At 35.1% G+C, this 18404-nt stretch overlaps 1 protein-coding gene across 1 annotated transcript in view; it reads left to right on the top strand.

The window, feature by feature from the left end:
• Positions 1-12360, top strand: part of LOC128212863 (zinc finger FYVE domain-containing protein 9-like) — a 29345-nt gene extending 16985 nt beyond the window's left edge. The window contains 7 exon segments of the mRNA XM_052918239.1: positions 199-423; positions 1389-1576; positions 2943-3093; positions 3455-3698; positions 4080-4200; positions 5410-5571; positions 5946-12360. Of these exon segments, the coding sequence (XP_052774199.1) occupies positions 199-423; positions 1389-1576; positions 2943-3093; positions 3455-3698; positions 4080-4200; positions 5410-5571; positions 5946-6092 (1238 nt within the window). The 3' untranslated portion in view covers positions 6093-12360.
• Positions 12361-18404: the final 6044 nt, after the last annotated feature.

Raw genomic sequence — 18404 nt, 5'->3', positions numbered from 1 at the left:
TGCGACAAGAATACCAAAATTATTACATGAAAAAATGTGAACAAAATGCTCAAATTAGAACTTTGCAGTATATTGTATAAAACTGTTGTAAATAATTATTTTAAAAAGAATGACAAGATATGCTTTATTTTGCAAAAAAACACACCATAAAATCTGTAATTGAGTCTCTTTAACCAAATCCACCCCTTTATTCTCCAGGCACAGAGATCCCAGAGATGGGTCACTCGATCTTTAACCAGAGTTTCCTAGGCAGTCGAGAACACGGGGGATTCCTCTACATCCGCTCCACATTCCAATGTGTGCAGAAACTGCCCCTACCAAACCCACCGTTCCTGTTCGGCATTCTGCTACAGAAGTGGGAAACTCCATGGGCCAAAGTTTTCCCTCTGAGATTGTTACTGAGGCTTGGTGCTGAGTACAGATGTAAGTTGACACATACATTATTGTACACTTGTGGGAGACTCTTTGGACTGTTTCAATTAGATTATCAGTATCTTCCATGGCCGGGGGTGTAAAATAGGTTCATCCCGACCAGAGCGTAGTGTGTTTTGCGGAAACAAGGTTAAACGAGTTTCCGCAAAACACCCTGCGCGAGGTTTGGGATGAACCTATCTTACACTAGCAGCTATGGTAGATGCTTTTTCTCCCACCTCAGTTAAACAAAAATTCAGCAAAATTATATTTTTGCTGGAACTCTTTTGTGTGTAGTAAAAATAAATGTGTATGATATGTGATAATTTGTGGTTGTAATGGATATGCGCGCAGTGATTCAGATTGTGTTAATAGTCAAATCGATTTTTGAGGAGAGTGAAGCATTGAAGGGTGCGTGAATTTTTTTTTACAGTGACCTTTAAAGCGAGAAATAATATATTAGCATTCTTAATGTTGCCACAAGCGAAGGTTTCTATGATGCTACAGACGACAGCCTTCAACAAGTGAGGTTATTACAATGTGATGACCATTAAAAAGGAGTTCCATACGGGTACTTGTTTTATCTTTGCCCATGGGCAAGATAAGAATTTCTAGCATGGTTAATTTTTTGGATCTTCTTAATCCAAGGTAGGAGAAATCTTAATCATAAACCTTACTCCACTTATGAGTACTCTGGGACTACTGCAAAGTTATGGGCAGAATCTATATGATAATTGATTTAAGATATTTTTATTGGAACGCATTTTACGCCAAAAATTAGAATGTACCTGGAAATTTGTGTTCTTAAATCTTGAGATCGTTATTGAAACAGTGCACAATACCCATGCCCTGTGATTAGAAACGGGAACCGCACGCCTGGGTTGTACTAGATCAGTCACATAATTATAAACCTACTAGCAGTGTTTAGAGAGAAATATATAAGACATTCAACTATTTCATATTTTTCATGTTTCCAGACTACCCATGCCCACTGATCAGTAACCGAAATCGCAAGCCGGTGTTCTTCGAGATCGGGCACACAATTATGAATCTCTTGGCAGATTTCCGTAACTACCAATACATGCTGCCCATCATACGAGGCGTTACAATACATATGGAGGATAAGGTTACCAAGATCAACTTTCCCAGGAACAGATATGAGGATGTGAGTAAATGTCACGTACATATTGAATAGTTTTAATGTACTGTGAAATCATTAATGTTTGTGGGGCATTAATGTTCGTGGTTTTCGTGGGTTGGGTGATCCACGAATTCAAGATCCCACGAAATATAAACCCTTTATTCACTTTTTCAATTGCCTTGTTACGTACATGCTCTAGTATATTACTTACAGAGGTCGCAGTATACAGTGTTAAAACCTGTCTCACTATATAACTTACGATCATTATTCTGTTAATATATTATAACTGCCTTTAACAAATAATGAACCAAATCAATTAGATGTGTTTTATGCAGCAAATGACAGTTATAAGCACGTGTTTAAACGTGTGCTGTTAATGAAAATCTCCAAGTTTACAAGATGTGCATGATGAGTGTCTGTACTCGATTTTTTATTTATTGAAATAATTAATTGATTACTAGTACATTGAAGGTTACTAAGCACCTTTTCGGTGTTTTCACAGTTTGCAAAATTCTTAATTGGCATTCAATGGCTTCCCCTATCTGTATTTATGATCAGGGAACATCTTCTTTTATTACCTTTATTCCCAATTAAATCACTAAGTGACATGGGTATATGCCCTAATTGACATGTCGTACCACATTAGCGAGTGTCATAAACCGAGTGACGTAGAAGTCATGGGCCAGCGCGTGGATATTATGCAGACGATCTAGGACGATCGCATCTTCGATTTTTTTTTTTAAAAATGAAAATCCACGAAATTGTTTTTTTTCGGCAGACCACGAAATTTCATGCCCACGAACATTAATGATTTCACAGTATCTAATAACTGAAATATTAAGTGACTGATGGGTCCTAAAAAAATTTTGGTGATAAATTATCTTCTCATAAGGTAGAAATGCTCTGCACCTTTCTTTCAAATTAAACACAGTATCCTTCATCAGAACCACTGTTTCCAATATTTATTCATCCTTTTCAGTAAAATAAAATAATTTCCTTTTTTACTGAATCTGGGAGTGTTGAATCTTTATAATGTCAAATTAATGTTATAACATTGTCCTGGCCTAGATTTTCAATATTATAAGATAACAACATAAAATCATATACGTTTGGATATTTACATACGATACCCTCAAACGCATACTCATTTGCATGCTGTATGCTGTTGCAATGAATATCACCAATGCATTAAAGGTTGTTGTTGTTGTAGTTGTTGTTGTTGTTTTCAGATGCTGATGATAGGATCATTATCATTACTCTAACAATTATAAAATTATTAAGTTATTAATATCTTTGTGAATTACCTAAATATTGGAACCAACCTGATATGAAACTCAATCTTTATATTTAAATATTGTACTTAATATGAAACATTTTTGACATTTTTCAGCTTATGAAGGTTGTGAACAACAGTAACGAGCATGTGATGGCAATAGCTGCCACATTCAGTTCAGAGGCCGACTCCCACCTCGTTTGCTTACAGAACGAGGATGGGAACTACCAGACACAGGCCATCAATATACAGAACAAGCCCAGGAAATGTGAGAATGCATTTTATGTTCAATTATGTGTTTTTGTGGCTGTGTGTTAATAAATGTCTGTGTGTAGCATGATGATCCTAATGATGACTTATCTATTGATGTTGCTGCTGCTGATGATGATGATTGAGACAGAAATACCAAAATATTCCGGACTGTTTCAACTAAACACTGTTTAAAAACAAACTAAGCAATCATAAACCAAGTAAATGTATGTACATTTTTTAAATATATCTAAAAGTATATAAATGTACACCCTATTTTAAAAGTTTTACTTTTCTGAGACTTATATGTTCAATAACTTCAAAATAGCTTGTAGACTTGTAGCATTCAATTTATTGTACCTTCAATACTTCATTTCAAGTGACTGGTGCAAGCTTTGTTGTGTTCAATGGGGCCCTGAAAACCAGCAGCGGTCTGACTGCCAAATCAAGCATTGTCGAAGATGGCCTAATGGTTCAAATCACACCAGACTCCATGTTAGCCTTGAAACAGGCAATTAAGGACATGAACGACTACCCGATAAACTGCGGGGTCCTGGGGGCTACTAGGCCAGATGAGACCGTGATTGTTCAATGGGTCGAGGAGGATAAGAATGTTAATATAGGGTAAGTGGAGGGTGGATATAACGAATGGTCTCTTAGATGTAATGTTCTTTAAGATTGAGTAATGTTAATTGTTTGAGCTTGTTATTTATATCTGCAGAATGCTTTAAAATATTACTTCCAATGAAACGGATAAACTTTATAAAAATTGATGCGATGGAGCTTTTTTTTTTGTTGAATTTCTTTTTATGTTTTATTTTTTTAAATATCTTGATTATTTTCTTAACAGTACAGTTTTTGTTTTTTTTATTTGATATTTTCTGCATATTAGGGCCATGCATGATTATTACAATTATAAAGGAGTTTAGATACGTGAATACAATATACTCAGTAGTTCTGAGCAGATAGCAAAGCTTTTAAATATCCTGCTGCTGTATTTTGCAGGGTAAAAAGTCCAATAGACAATATGGCATTTGATGGCATAGAGAGCCTGAAAATCCACACAATGACAGACCATGTTGGCGAGAAATACTCCATACGATGGACAGAGATCTTCTTTATACAGGTATATTTATTTATATATATAAATATATAATATTTTATCATTATACCCTTATTTAGATATGCCTTAAAACAAATACTTTCACTTTTTAGTTAGTGGAAAACTGCTTTATGATTTGTTATATCAAGTGCAACCTTTAAATATATGATAAGGAAGGATGTGTTTTTGACTTCACTATTATTTAATTTTCTTAATTAATCTTACAACTGTGTTTGACAAAAACTGGAAAAAGATGTAAATGACAGGTTATGTTTAAGACATCCTCCGCACCCCAACATATTCATAAGCTATCCTAAAGATTATGAATGCCCTTGGGTGCCGAGATTATGAATACGGTGGTGTCCCAAGATTATGAATACGCTGGAGTGCCGAGGTTATTAATACAAATCTTGGGGTGCCAAGGTTATTAATACGCTGGGGTGCCGAGGTTATGAATATGCTGGGGTGCCGATGTTAGAATATGCGGGGTGCAAAGGTTATGAATACCCTGGGGTGCCGAGGTTATGAATACGCTGGGGTGCTGAGGTTATGAATACCCTGGGGTGCCGAAGTTATGAATACCCTGGGGTGCTGAGGTTATGAATACCCTGGGGTGCCGAGGTTATGAATACCCTGGGGTGCCAAGGTTATTAATATGCTGGGGTGCCGAGGTTATTAATACGCTGGGGTGCCGAGGTTATGAATATGCTGGGGTGCCGATGTTATGAATATGCGGGGTGCCGAGGTTATGAATACCCTGGGGTGCCTTGCAGACGAAAAACATTTTTTATAGTGACAAAGTATCAAGAATCTTCTGTTTATCAAACATTTTTAAAAAAGACCTGCATGTTATTTGGGTTATATTAGTCCAAGCTTCTTAGGCTCTTCTTTGCTCATAATGCTAAAGTCCAGTCTTAGACTGATGCTCATTTTAACCCAACACATTCTAGACAGGTTTCTGGCCTCGCTGGATTTTTTAAGCATGCAGCATATTTTTGTATCTCATGCAGTTCAAGAAATCCATAACAGCGATTTAAAGACCTGTTTTACCAAATAGTTTCAACAAATTTTATTCATGCAGTCCTTTTGGCTGTATTATGTGTAGGTTTTTATCAGTGATGATGTCATGACTATAAATAGCACCAATCAGCATATAAATAGCTTTTATAGTCATGATAACTTTGACTAAGATAGCACATGACTTAACTAACTACATTTATATTTGTTTCTCAGAATGAGGAGCGAGGATCACCGAAATGGGACCCAGTTGATCTGAGTCGGATAGGTGGCACCGTGGCGACGGCGGGATGTCAGGCGATGCTTAAGCACCTTGAAGCACTGAAAGATGCCGGTCTCGATAAGATTGGACTCAGGGTGTCCCTAGGAAACGATAATGTAAGGGTTTGTCTGTTATGGCTTTTATAAAGAGTTTGTATTACTCAGTACTTTTTTTTGAACGAAAAATATTTTCTCTGTCCCGGAATGAGTAGAAGTCTGTATATTTTGAAAATGAGATATTGCATGGCTCTAGGGAATGCAGTATTTGTATTTCACATATCGGGCACAAAAATTACACCCAAGTACAAGCAAGAGCAGACATAAAACTTTCCTTTGATTTTAATAGTTTGCAAAAGCAAAACAAAAATCTCTATAAAAATATTAATTAACATTAGGAGTTTATTTCTCATTCGTTCAGGCCTTCTGAACTTGATTTGTTATTAAACATAATATTTGAATTATAATTAGTGTGCTATTTTCACCAATTTTAGGTTGGCTATGAGGCGGGTGCTATGGGCGACAAACTGCCGGATGTTTTCATGAATGACCTTGACAGTGAACTTATTCCTGTGATCCATCGAGCAACTCAGCCAGATACTGTCATAGTGCTGGAACTGATATTTGAGGTTCTTGAATGAGTTTGGTCATTACCATTCTAGCAACACAGCTCCTTGTACAACAATGTGCTGGTTTATAAAAGTTCTAGAATGACCTTGACCATGAACTTATTCTTGTGTTCAATTGAATAATGCAGCGAGATACTGTTATAATGCAGGAAGTGGTTTTTGAGGTTCTGGAATGACCTTGGTCTATTACTATCAAGCAACAGAAATTAATGTGTAGAATATATGGGCTGGAGTTTGTTTTTCAAGGCTTTTGTATGACCTAGAATTTATACTCTTGATTCATCGAGCAACACTATCAGATACGGTTTTAAATGATTGAAGTGATATGTTAGATTCTAGAATGACTGAGTGAAGAAACCTATCGGGAGTGCCATTTGGGACAAACTGTCAGATGCAAGAAGAACCTCAACTAGATAAATCTGTAATGCTTTAGCTGTTATTTCCATTGTTTGGTGTTCTGACAACCAATCAGAAATTTCAAGTAGGAATTGAGGTATTAGAACTTGCTTGAATGTCAAATAATACCCATGTTAAGTAAGCAAAATAACTAGACTCTGTCATATATTTTTTATTATAAAGTGGAATTATTACAAAACTTGATTGAGGTATTAGAAAGACCTTAAATGAAACCTTGACATTTAAGAATGTCATTTATCAGGGCTTCTAAAAGTTTGGAACGTCAATCGATCCGGGTGCACATCAAACTGGCACAAACTGGATGCGAAACAAAGCAGATGGTCGGGTTAATCTGATGGTGATCTTCACTTTTATTGGGGTTGTGAATGACAACTTAGGTGTATTATAATTCTTACTGACTCATGAAATCAGTCCTGCGTGGTCAAAATCAGTCCAGACAAGCAAATTGTCGCTTTTTATAAGCCCTGACCTTAACAGTTGACATATCTCTGTGAATTATGAAGTCAAATGGCCAAACATTATCTAAAAAATTATTTCTGAGGTTTAAAAATGACCTTGATCACTATTTATCCAGGAACACACCAAAATATATATACATGTATACTCATGATGTATTAGCATGATCTTGACATCATTTTATTTATCCATTTCAAACATTTATTCCACTTGAAAGTTTTTCTGACACTGTTTTACTCATTATTTGAAATCACATTCCTTATCAATTAATTATAAGGCAAGTCGGTGAGATGTTTTTGTTTTTAAAGTTAATGTGTAATTCTTTAGTTGACTGTGGGACCAATGATGCAATCCCAGGTTGACTCTTTGAAAGTATGGTTCTAAAACTAGTAATTTATTCCACCTAATAATAGTTATGTTTGTTTCCAAAGTATCCATTAAGTTTAAAGTGTAACTTAAGCTGTGTAAACCTTTGTTTATTTGAATTGTTGGATTGTCAGATTTTTTAAGAAAACAAATGATTTTGTCATCACTTGAGCATTTACCAAGTTTGATATTAAGATTATTTTTTTTAAATATTGACCTGCTATTTTTCAAACTATTTTACTACCACAGTTTATTATGCCCCCTTTTGAAAAAAGTGGGGTATATTGTTTTGCACATGTCGGTCGGTCTGTCTGTCTGTCTGTCTGTCTGTCTGTCTGTCGGTCGGTCGGAATACCAAATGGTTTCCGATCAATAACTTGAGAACGCTTTGACCGAGGGACCTCATACTTGGTATGTGTATTGGTCATCACCAGCAGATGAACCCTATTGATTTTGAGGTCAGTGGGTCAAAGGTCAAGGTCAGTGTGACCTTTACATGAAAAACGGTTTCCGATCAATAACTTGAGAACGCTTTGACCCAGGAACCTCATACTTGGTATGTGTATTGGTCATCACCAGCAGATGAACCCTATTGATTTTGAGGTCAGTGGGTCAAAGGTCAAGGTCAGTGTGACCTTTACATGAAAAACGGTTTCCGATCAATAACTTGAGAACGCTTTGACCCAGGAACCTCATACTTGGTAGGTGTATTGGTCATGACCAGCAGATGAACCCTATTGATTTTGAGGTCAGTGGGTCAAAGGTCAAGGTCAGTGTGACCTTAACATGAAAAACGGTTTCCGATCAATAACTTGAGAACGCTTTGACCCAGGGACCTCATACTAGGTAGGCTTATTGGTCATGACCAGCAGATGAACCCTATTGATTTTGAGGTCAGTGGGTCAAAGGTCAAGGTCAGTGTGACTGTAAGCTGAAAAAAGGTTTTCTGATTGTCCATATTTTATTTTCTTATATAGTAGACAGTAGAAATTTATATGTCACTAAATGCATGAGTTGAAGTATCAGTTTTCAGTGAACATCTAGTTTAATTATGCCCCCCTTCGAAGCAGAGGGGTTATATAATTGCTTTGCACATGTCGGTCGGTCTGTTGGAAGACCAAAGCTTGTCCGAGTGATAACTCAACAATTCCCGGACCTATGGTCATCAAACTTGACATGAAGATTAGGTATGACCAGTAGATGACCTGCCTCATATGCATCCAATGACAAATCAGCTGTCATTTCAGTCCATGCATATTTCATTCAATTGTCCAAATATTTCTGGCAACTTGGCGCTCAGGGGGCATAATGTTTCACAAACATCTCTTGTTTTACTAAAACAATACTGCCATAGATAGAATGACATGCCAAAAGCTGTGTGATCGTTTTTCGAACATAAAAAATGACCTGCCATTTTCAAAATAATACATGTGAAAGCTTCAACATCCACAAATACTTTCAAAAACCGCCTTGATAGCTACATGCAGGATAAAATCTACAGTTTATCTGGATAATACCTTGGTGTTCGCTCATGAGGAGGTTACATAAGTTGAACCAACTTGCGTACCTTACTACAGATGTAAGATGTTCCTTTAAAAATCTATGACATAACCATGTTTTATGAGTTGTCCAACGCATTGCTGCTTTTAAGGGTTGCGGTGCCAAAAAATGCAAATGGATGAAGTGACTAGTGGATGCTTTTGTTAAACTATCAACCAGGGGGGCAGTTTCTTTTTAATAATACAACTATAACTGATAGAGATGTCTCAACTTTTGTTAGAAGTAATACAGATCACAAATGTATCTATTAAAACTTCCAGAGCAGTAAAGATTTTAAAGTTAACAAGTATGATGTTAACTTTAACAAAGTTCTGAATAATCAAGCCCCATGGCTGATAGGTTGTTGAACTGCACGATTAAAGAGACTACAGATTGGCACCAAAAAAAGTTTTTTTCTGTAACGAATCTCGGGCAATTATTTAATAAAATGTTCTACTGCTTGATATCATAATTGTAAAAAAACATACCAAAATGTAAAAAATAATTGAGTCGGAGACCGGGTTCGAACCGGTGTCGCCAAAATTGCAGTCCAGTGCTGTATCCACTGTGCTATGAAGGCTTACTCTAAACAGTCGGAATATTTAAGCTATATACCTAACATAGTCAGATCACGTGATAACATCGACTAGCCAATTACGCATACGGATGAATTCTACTATGGAGACCTACCTAGTAATCTTTTTTTATGGAAAAATACGAAAAACTGCGAAAAATAAATTAATTGTAAACTATGTACTTCAGTAAGTTAGTTCCAATGCATTGTACACATCGATACCAAGTTTGTCAGTTTTCGACAATTTTCTCTTTTTTTGCTGTTTTATCATATGGAGTACAGTCCCTTTAAGTGTGATACTTGATAAAAGCCGAGAGGCATTTTCATTGCCTGGAAATCTAGGTTATATTCTAATGATCTGTATAATTGAATAGATTTAGATGGGGTGAAAGCCAAAAGGTTCTATCTTCTTCTTTATTTAATGTCACTTAGAACCTTTTCACATTAACCCATCGTATTCAACTGATGTACAAATACGCTTGTTATTTTGGTGACCCCATATAATTTCGGTGTCATTTAAAAGCGTTCTGCTTGCTGTTAACTAATAAATTACCGAAAAAGCATTATGGTCAGATTTATAACATTTTTGTAATTTAGATTTGTATTTTATCTGAAATTTGGCATGAAATTACCTATTTTGACATCTTTTGCGGCCATTTTTTTTTTTTTTTAATTTGTTTTATGTTTTTCTCTTCTTATTAAACTTTTTTAAATGATACATGTACCAATATAAGTGTGGGGTTTCCTGGCATTCAAAAAACACATAATGGTACATCAGATATCGTCAATGAAATGTACTGTATATTTACTTACAATACAGGTATATCTGAGGAGATAACAAGGTTGTATGGGGGGAAGTTAAGATTCTGTTGTTTATTTACTATCAAATTCAAACCAGTTTGGAATTTCATTTTGCATTTATTTGTCGAAAATATACTAGAAGTATATAGAAGCACATGTACCAGTAATTTATTTTCAGTTATGTGCTGTTGTAGTGCTTAATTGTATGTATTGTTTCAATGTTTGATGTTTCACTTATCAGTTTGAAAGATTCTTAATATATAAAAGTTATATTCTTAGGTTCAGTTTTGCTACAATTGTAATAGTTTGTTTTATGACAGACTTTCAAGTCAGAATGTCTTCTTGTTTGCTAGGAGTTGAAGTCAGGTTTGTGCAATATGTAGAAAATAGATTAGCTTTCATCATGACCAAAATAGTTTTTCAGATTTGGCATAAATCTCAACACCTTTGATTGTTTTATGAGTTTTGTCATGTATATGTGAGACATGTTTCTAGCATTGATCGATGTAATTTATCATATGTAAAATATTTTTCACATTCACAGTCATCAATATTAGTTTTTTGAATGAGCAAGCCCAGATTCTTATATAAATGCTTGCAGCATTTCATTTTTTAACAAGCCCTGCAATACAGAATCCAGATTTTGAGCAAGCCCGGAAAGGATTTTATCAGTGCAGGGCATGTGGGCTTGTTCTAATTTTGACCACTGTATTTATGTATGACAGAAGTGAATCATGTGTAATGACTAACAACTCTTCTGTGTAATTCATTGCCTAAAAGGTAATTATTCAGAGTTCCTAATAGCATTGATCGATGTAATTTATATAAAGTATTTTTTACATTCATGTACAACAGAAGTGTATCTTATGTAATGACTAACACATCTCCCATGTAACCCATTGCTTACCAGGTATTTATTCAGAATTTCTAATATTCAGATTCATATTGATGCTTAATTTTGTCTATAAAATTGTTAAGCAACATTTACAAGAAAATTAATATATAATGTTAAGAAATCTAGAAACTTTAAAATTTAGCAAATGGAACAGAAATGGAAAAAGGTGAACTTGTTGTACGGTAATCTTGTTTTAAACTTGACTGTCTTGCAAAGAAAAAGCTTTATTTATTGTCATAGCTATGGCGGTATTAGCGGCGGCGTCCTTGCGCAGAATCTTTACCCTTGGCCATTACTAAAAAAAACAATTAAATATTCATTATATTTAAATGAAACTTGGTGCACATGTCGTCTGTGACAATATCTGAATGCACAGAAAGACTCATAACTCTGGTTTGATAATTGTTTAGTTATGCCCCTTTTTTGGCAGAAAACCAACAGACAAGCATTGTCATTTGCTCTGAAGCGCTCATTTTGATATTTATATAAATACATTGCGTAGATATCAGATTTTCCCTATATCTGATTGTAATTACCATGCTTTTGATGCGCACAAGTATAACATATTTATGCCTATGACAGATATACCTCTATTCCTAGTAGTAGTTGTGTGGAATGTCTTACCTACATTCATAAATTATGATTTATATAATATATAATAAGACTGTATCTCGTTGGTACAGTAAACAGAAGCATATTCTAGTAACTTAAAGCATCAGAAGCCTTTTATTTCACCTTTTAACTTGTATCATTCCAAAGTCATAGGGCTTATTCGAAGGATAGATCCAACTTAAAGTTTCATGAAATTTTGATTTAATCAATGGATATAAAAGATGTCAAGTAAATTGGACTTTTTATGTTTCTAAAGGGTCATATTCAAAACAGCAAGGTCATATTCAAAACAACAAGGTTATATTTAAAACAACAAGGTCATCTTCAAAACAAAAAGTTCATATTCAAAACAAAAAGGTCATATTCAAACCAAAAAGGTCATATTCAAAACAAGAAGGGAAATGGATTGATACAACTTGATATGAGTTAACATTTGTGTAGGTTGGCTTGTTGTGTACAGATATTTGTTATATATTGTTGTTATAAGTTTTGTTGAAATTATGTGTACATTTGTTAAATCATCTTGTTATCAAGAGAAACATTACTATTATAGATTTTCTGTGTATAAAGAAGAAAGGTGTACGGTATTTTCTGGCACAAATAAATATTGCAACACTTGGGATGTACTTTGTGTTATTCTTTTTAACACTTCATTTTTATTTAGGCCACATACTTTCAAATTGCACCACACCTAAGTATGCATAAAGGTCCATTTACCCATTTGAAATTATCAGTTCAATGATAAGTTTCATAGTTGATTGAAAGATACATTTATTAATAATTAAACATTGAACTGTAGATGGTTGACAGCCCCCCTCCCCCCTCAAAGGTCAGACTTAGTGGTATCGGGTCACAAAGCAAATATTCCTGTCAACTCCATAACTCTTCAAAATCAAAGAATCTTTAAAAATGGTGTACTTCCATGAAAAACTGAACCGTACTTGTTAAGGCATTTCATTGTTGAAGTCAACAGTCAGATTTCAATTCCCCTATAGGGAGGCATATAATAATCACACTGTCAGTCCATCTGTTGCTATCAACAGATCTCGGCAGTAACAAATCATTTCTACATTCCAACCTTGTTGGCTTGAACTCCCAGGGATTGGCAAAAAATACCACGAGCCTCAGGAAATGTGAGCCAAGCAGAAATGCTTTCCATCAGTAGAAAGATATCAGTCCTTTACATCCAGTTTGTTCCAACAAAGAAAACAAGCCAACAGGGTTCAACTGTATTTGAATATTACTTTGATTTCACAATAACTAGGTTGATAAAAGAGTAAGACCAAACTGATCCTAATTCTGAACATCGAGAACATTTAAGTTTGAGCATGGAGAATTAAGGCTCAAAGCAGTGTTGGACTCATCTGTATCCAGATCATGGTACTTTTTCCTATTCTTAATATCATTAGTAAAACAAGAGGCCCACGAGGGCCTATGCTCAACTGGCATGACTTGTTTGGACATTTTCTATCCAGAGCATGTAGGTATGAGTAATAGGCCACTTGAGGTTCACTTGAAGCATTTCTTGTAAGTTAATGGGTGCCATCATTACAGTCTTGTAACATACAACATGCAATGTGAATATGGATGCTATATTGATTACAGAAATGTTGCCAATTTTAAGGATATTATATATCAATATTGAATTACTGTATATGTTTGGTGAAGATCGGATACAAAATGGAGGCTCTATGGAGTTCACAAGCTGTATTATCGCATTTTTTTACAATATCAAGGGCCATAATCCAGTCATGCATGGGCAAATCTGGATGGTTTTCATAAGTTTAGTGAATATAAGGTAATAAATGGAGGCTCTATTCTGTCCACAAGCTCATTTATGGCAAACAATCATCTTTCACATAGGCAATGGATAGCTCTCTCTCAGTACAGGTTGTCCCACTTAGACGGTAATTTACACTTGGGTACAATAGCAGTTTTGTAAGGGCATTAATCCAGTCATGCAAGGGCGGGTCTAGCTGCGAAAGGAACTAAGCTCTGATGATTATCTAGTTACTGTATGAGTTTGATTAAGATACAATCAAAACTGAAGACTTTTTCAAGTTCACAAGGAATTGTTGACAGACACACAAACACCAAAACCGCTCCATTGCATAAGCTCTTCTGCCTGCTAAAAACCAACTGAATTCTCTGAGTACAGTTTGTCTCCCTTAGACTGTAATTCTGACTTGGCTCTCAATCCTGATTTCAGTATTACTCCTGAACTTTATCATCCCTTATAAAAGAGTAAAGACTATAGCATTCATGCTTTCACCTCAAAGGTCATGGTCAGTTAAAGGTCAAGGCTAAGTCAGGGAAATCTGTCATGTTCAGCTCGTGTTTATATACACACCATAACTACACCATTTTCAAATAAGGTGCAATACATGTGTTTCTTGTATGTTCAAGGCAAAGGTCATTTATACCAAGGGTCAAGGTCAGTTATACCAAGTGAATATGCTAAGATTGTCCATGGGAATTTATGTAGTCTCACATTTATCCAGAACGTTCAAAGGAGACTTGTTATAAACTAAAAAATGACCCAGCATGATTTTTGTCGTGATTTTATTGTGTACAACTAGAATCAACAATACTAAACACCATAATTATACAATACCGAACACAATGACAACATGTAAAAATAGTATACAATATAAAATCCACATTCCTCCCGTAATTAAATGTTTTCGTTTAGATGTTAACACCAATATCTATAGCCTAGAGATGAAAAATCCAGTCAGTCATGTACATTTTTCAACTTTTTCTTTGAAGTTAGATATGTTGCAGAAAACAGGTTCTAATTTTTTTTTTTATTTATAGGATTCCGAGAAACAGCATGTTCAATAAACTATATTGCACAGCCAGTTTGACTATTTAAAACGTATTTTAAAGACACAGAAAACAGGTATAAATGCTAGTGCTTTTAAAAGAAGAGTATCTATATTTGACTAACTTTTGAACAATTTACAAGTGACTTTACTATTTATATGTGGCAGTAAGGAGGAAAGTATAGAGAATCATTTTCTAACATCAAATGTTTCTGCAAAATGTATATCAAAGTTATGTGAAATACCCCCAAAAATAAATGCATAAAGATTTGACACATATGTACAAAATCCATCAAACTTTCAAAAATTGATATTGGCAAGACTGACCGACCCCTACACAAATCCACAGAAAACATCAAATTATCATAATCAACAGAACACAGCGACCCTAAATTAAGTCTATTTACAGTTTATTTTGATGCATTCATCTGTTAAAATTGTATGTGAAGTCTGATAAAACCTGAATTATAGCATGGAAAGTGAGTGTTCTTTTGCAAAATGCACATGAGCTAGGTCTATAATGATTTTTTTCAAACGCTAAATAAAATAAGAATACTTAATACTGCAAAAAGTGTACTTATAGTAGTCTTATAGTAGTCGAATGATTAAGTACCACAAAATGACAAATTAAATGAAAGTTTTTTGTAGAATAATCAACATCTCAAAAACATAGGTAAAATAATTACCAATAGGGAATGATACAAATATCAATATACATGCCTATATTACCAAAAAATGTAACAAAAATAATTATTGTATTTATCAACACCTTGTTGTTATGTTGGTCCCATAAAACATCAAACATGTATAATAGGGTTTTAGACTGGTTTTTAAAAAGGGCTGGGTTTGGCAAAAAAGGGACAGGGTGCTTTTAGTGTGAAAAGCGCACATTGAATCGGACTGTGAAGAACCGAAATAATCTTAAATATGACAATATATGTTAGAAATTTGTTTAATTCATGTATTTTAGATTTCATCAGCCAGGTTTATACTATTAAAGTTTGTATGTATTTATAATCATATAATAAGCGTATAAACAGAACTGCATTAATCAAAGCAGTCAATTCTAAGATGGCAGAAGTTTGCTTATGCTGGTCTCCATGAGGGCAGAGGGGAGCTACCCAAAAAAGAGTAGGGTGCAGCACCATCCTTTAACACTTCAGCTTAAACCCTACATATAATTAACATAACAATACATGTAAACAATGGAATGTGACAATCATGGTTTGTAGTAATAATAACAATAATAACATAATGAGATAAGAAAATCAATGGTGAATAAAATTCAAGGAATGTTCAAAAAAATTATGAAAATTATAATAACACAACTGAAGTACATGAAATACATAAAGTTTGTGTAAACATAGAATATATACAAAACGCTTCTGTCATGTGTTTTTGGAATGTGCTAATTAACAATATAACAATGGACACAAATTAGCCATACATGCCATTTCCGTAAAAGAATGGGCTGAGCCACTTTCCATAATAAATTAATGTATGTAAATTATCTACCAAAAAAATGTATGCCTCATATATACACCCTGTTAGTCATAAAATACATGTTATTACAACCCCAGTTCCTGGATCAATCTTAAGTCCCATATGACAGGATCAAGCTTATCTCAGGTTTTCCGGTTAGCGCTCTCGCTTCTCACCAAGGCGACCCTGGTTCGATTTCCTGCCGGGGCCCATGTGAGTTTGGTTTGTGATCACCAAGCCAGACAAGTGGGTTTTCTCCGGGCACTCCGGTTCCCCCAACAACAAAAGATTACACTCTCACACAACATCTAGCCAAGAAGAGTGACTGAGTATATATTAGCAACTTCCTTCACAATCGTAAACTATTTTACATTAAAACTATAATTATCTAACTTTTTTTGTTTCGGACAATATTTTGTTATTTTCTCCTTTAAAAGAGTTTAAGAGGTTTCAAAGATAATCTGTTGGTATGTTTAGGTTTATAAAATTGAGTTTAAGCAAGTATTTTGGCTAGATGAAATACGATGTTTAAGGCTTATAGTGATATTTTGCAAAATTGGGGCCATGATTCTGGCTTGGAAATGTGAGTCCCAAATACAAATTTAAGAATTAAGTTGGAGTCTATCCTTCCTTGCTCAATATGAGATTTTCCAGAAGTGTTACCCCGGTAGTCCCTAGTCAAAAATGTGAGTTCAGGATTTGCTTAACGTGAGTAATATATATCTGTGTTTACAAGATAAATCAAGTGTACTATATGCATTCGTTTATATCAAACAAATTACATAATAATAACACAGCACCAAAAACAGTGTGAATATTACAACAAATCATTTTCTGTCAGCAATATTGAAGATACCAGCATATAACAAGCAAGTACCAGGGCATTTTTCCAGGGCAGGTACCTGTGCTTATTAGAGATGGAACTTTCACTTTGTTTTGTATAGGGGAATTTCGAAATCTGTACAGTATACAACAGAATACCTATACGAGTACATAACATGTATTGACTTCATTTAAAACCGGAAACATCAGTGTAACCCGTTCAAGTTTAGAAATAATTATGATAGAAGCACAAATTGATTACCAGGTAAGAATGATACTGTAACATACAGTAGTTTTGTTAAAAGTAAATTATTTTGGGAAGAGGAATTTTTGGCTGTTTACAGAGGGGAATATATTCTTTTTAAAAGGGAGAATGGCGACCTAATTTCAACCCCTAACCGGTCCAAAAATGCCCCGAGTACCAACAAACAGGGGATGTGTTGGCCTGGCTGCTGAAGGACTGAAATGGGTTCGAGGGACGCTTAAGGCCCCCAATTGGGGTAAAGCACCCTGCAACAGAAGAATAACTGACTTTTTAGATGCCATTTGAGGTCTCTCCTGACTTCAGATTACAAGCAACCTGGATTGTCGTACTAACGAATAAAATAACAACCAAAAACCAAAAGCAAATAATCATCATTTAACAAGAGGGCCATGATGGCCCTGTATCGCTCACCTGTAGCTTTGCTAAATAAAGTGAACATTCTGACCTATTATCATAAAGATCCAATGAAAAGTATGGCCCCTAGAGGCCACTCTTTTATTTGTCCCACTGACCTAGTTTTTTACCCCACATGACCCTATCAGTAGGCAATGCTTCAAACCAAATATTTAAGACCTAGTCCTTGTGGCTTCAGACAAGAAAATTTTAAAGTTTTTTCCTATATAAGCCTATGTAAAACTTGTGACACCCAGGGTGAGGCCTCTTTTCACCACAGGTGCACAAATTGAACAATCTTGGTAGCGGGCCACTAGGTTATGCCACATATAAAATGCCAATGTCTTGTTGGTTTAGACAAGAAGTTTTTTGTTCTATATAAGCCTATGCAAAACTTGTGACTCCCCCCAGGATAGGGCCTCTTCTCCCCAGGGGCATAAATTGAACAATCTTGGTAGATTGTGACTCCCCCCAGGATAGGGCCTCTTCTCCCCAGGGGCATAAATTGAACAATCTTGGTAGAGGACCACTTGGTTATGATACATACCAAATATTGAATGCGTAGGCCTTGCATTTTCAGACAAGAAGATTTTTAAACACTTTCCTTATAGTTGCATTGAGATTAGGCTAAAATTGTGACCTCTATTGTGTTCACAAGGTTTTTGTACTAATTGAACTAGTGACCTAGTTATTGACCGTGAATGACCCAATATCAAACTTGACCTACATTTTATAGCGATGATCATTCTGACCAAGTTGCATTGAGATTAGGCTAAAATTGTGACCTCTGTTGTGTTCACAAGGTTTTTCTACTAATTGACCTAGTGACCTAGTTATTGACCGCGGATGACCCAATATCGAACTTGACCTAAATTCT

Source organism: Mya arenaria, chromosome 13 (genome assembly GCF_026914265.1).
Source record: "Mya arenaria isolate MELC-2E11 chromosome 13, ASM2691426v1".
Classification (NCBI taxonomy): Eukaryota; Metazoa; Mollusca; class Bivalvia; order Myida; family Myidae; genus Mya; species Mya arenaria.
The sequence above is the reverse complement of the archived record's forward strand: the minus strand, read 5'-3'. Positions and strand labels throughout refer to the sequence as shown.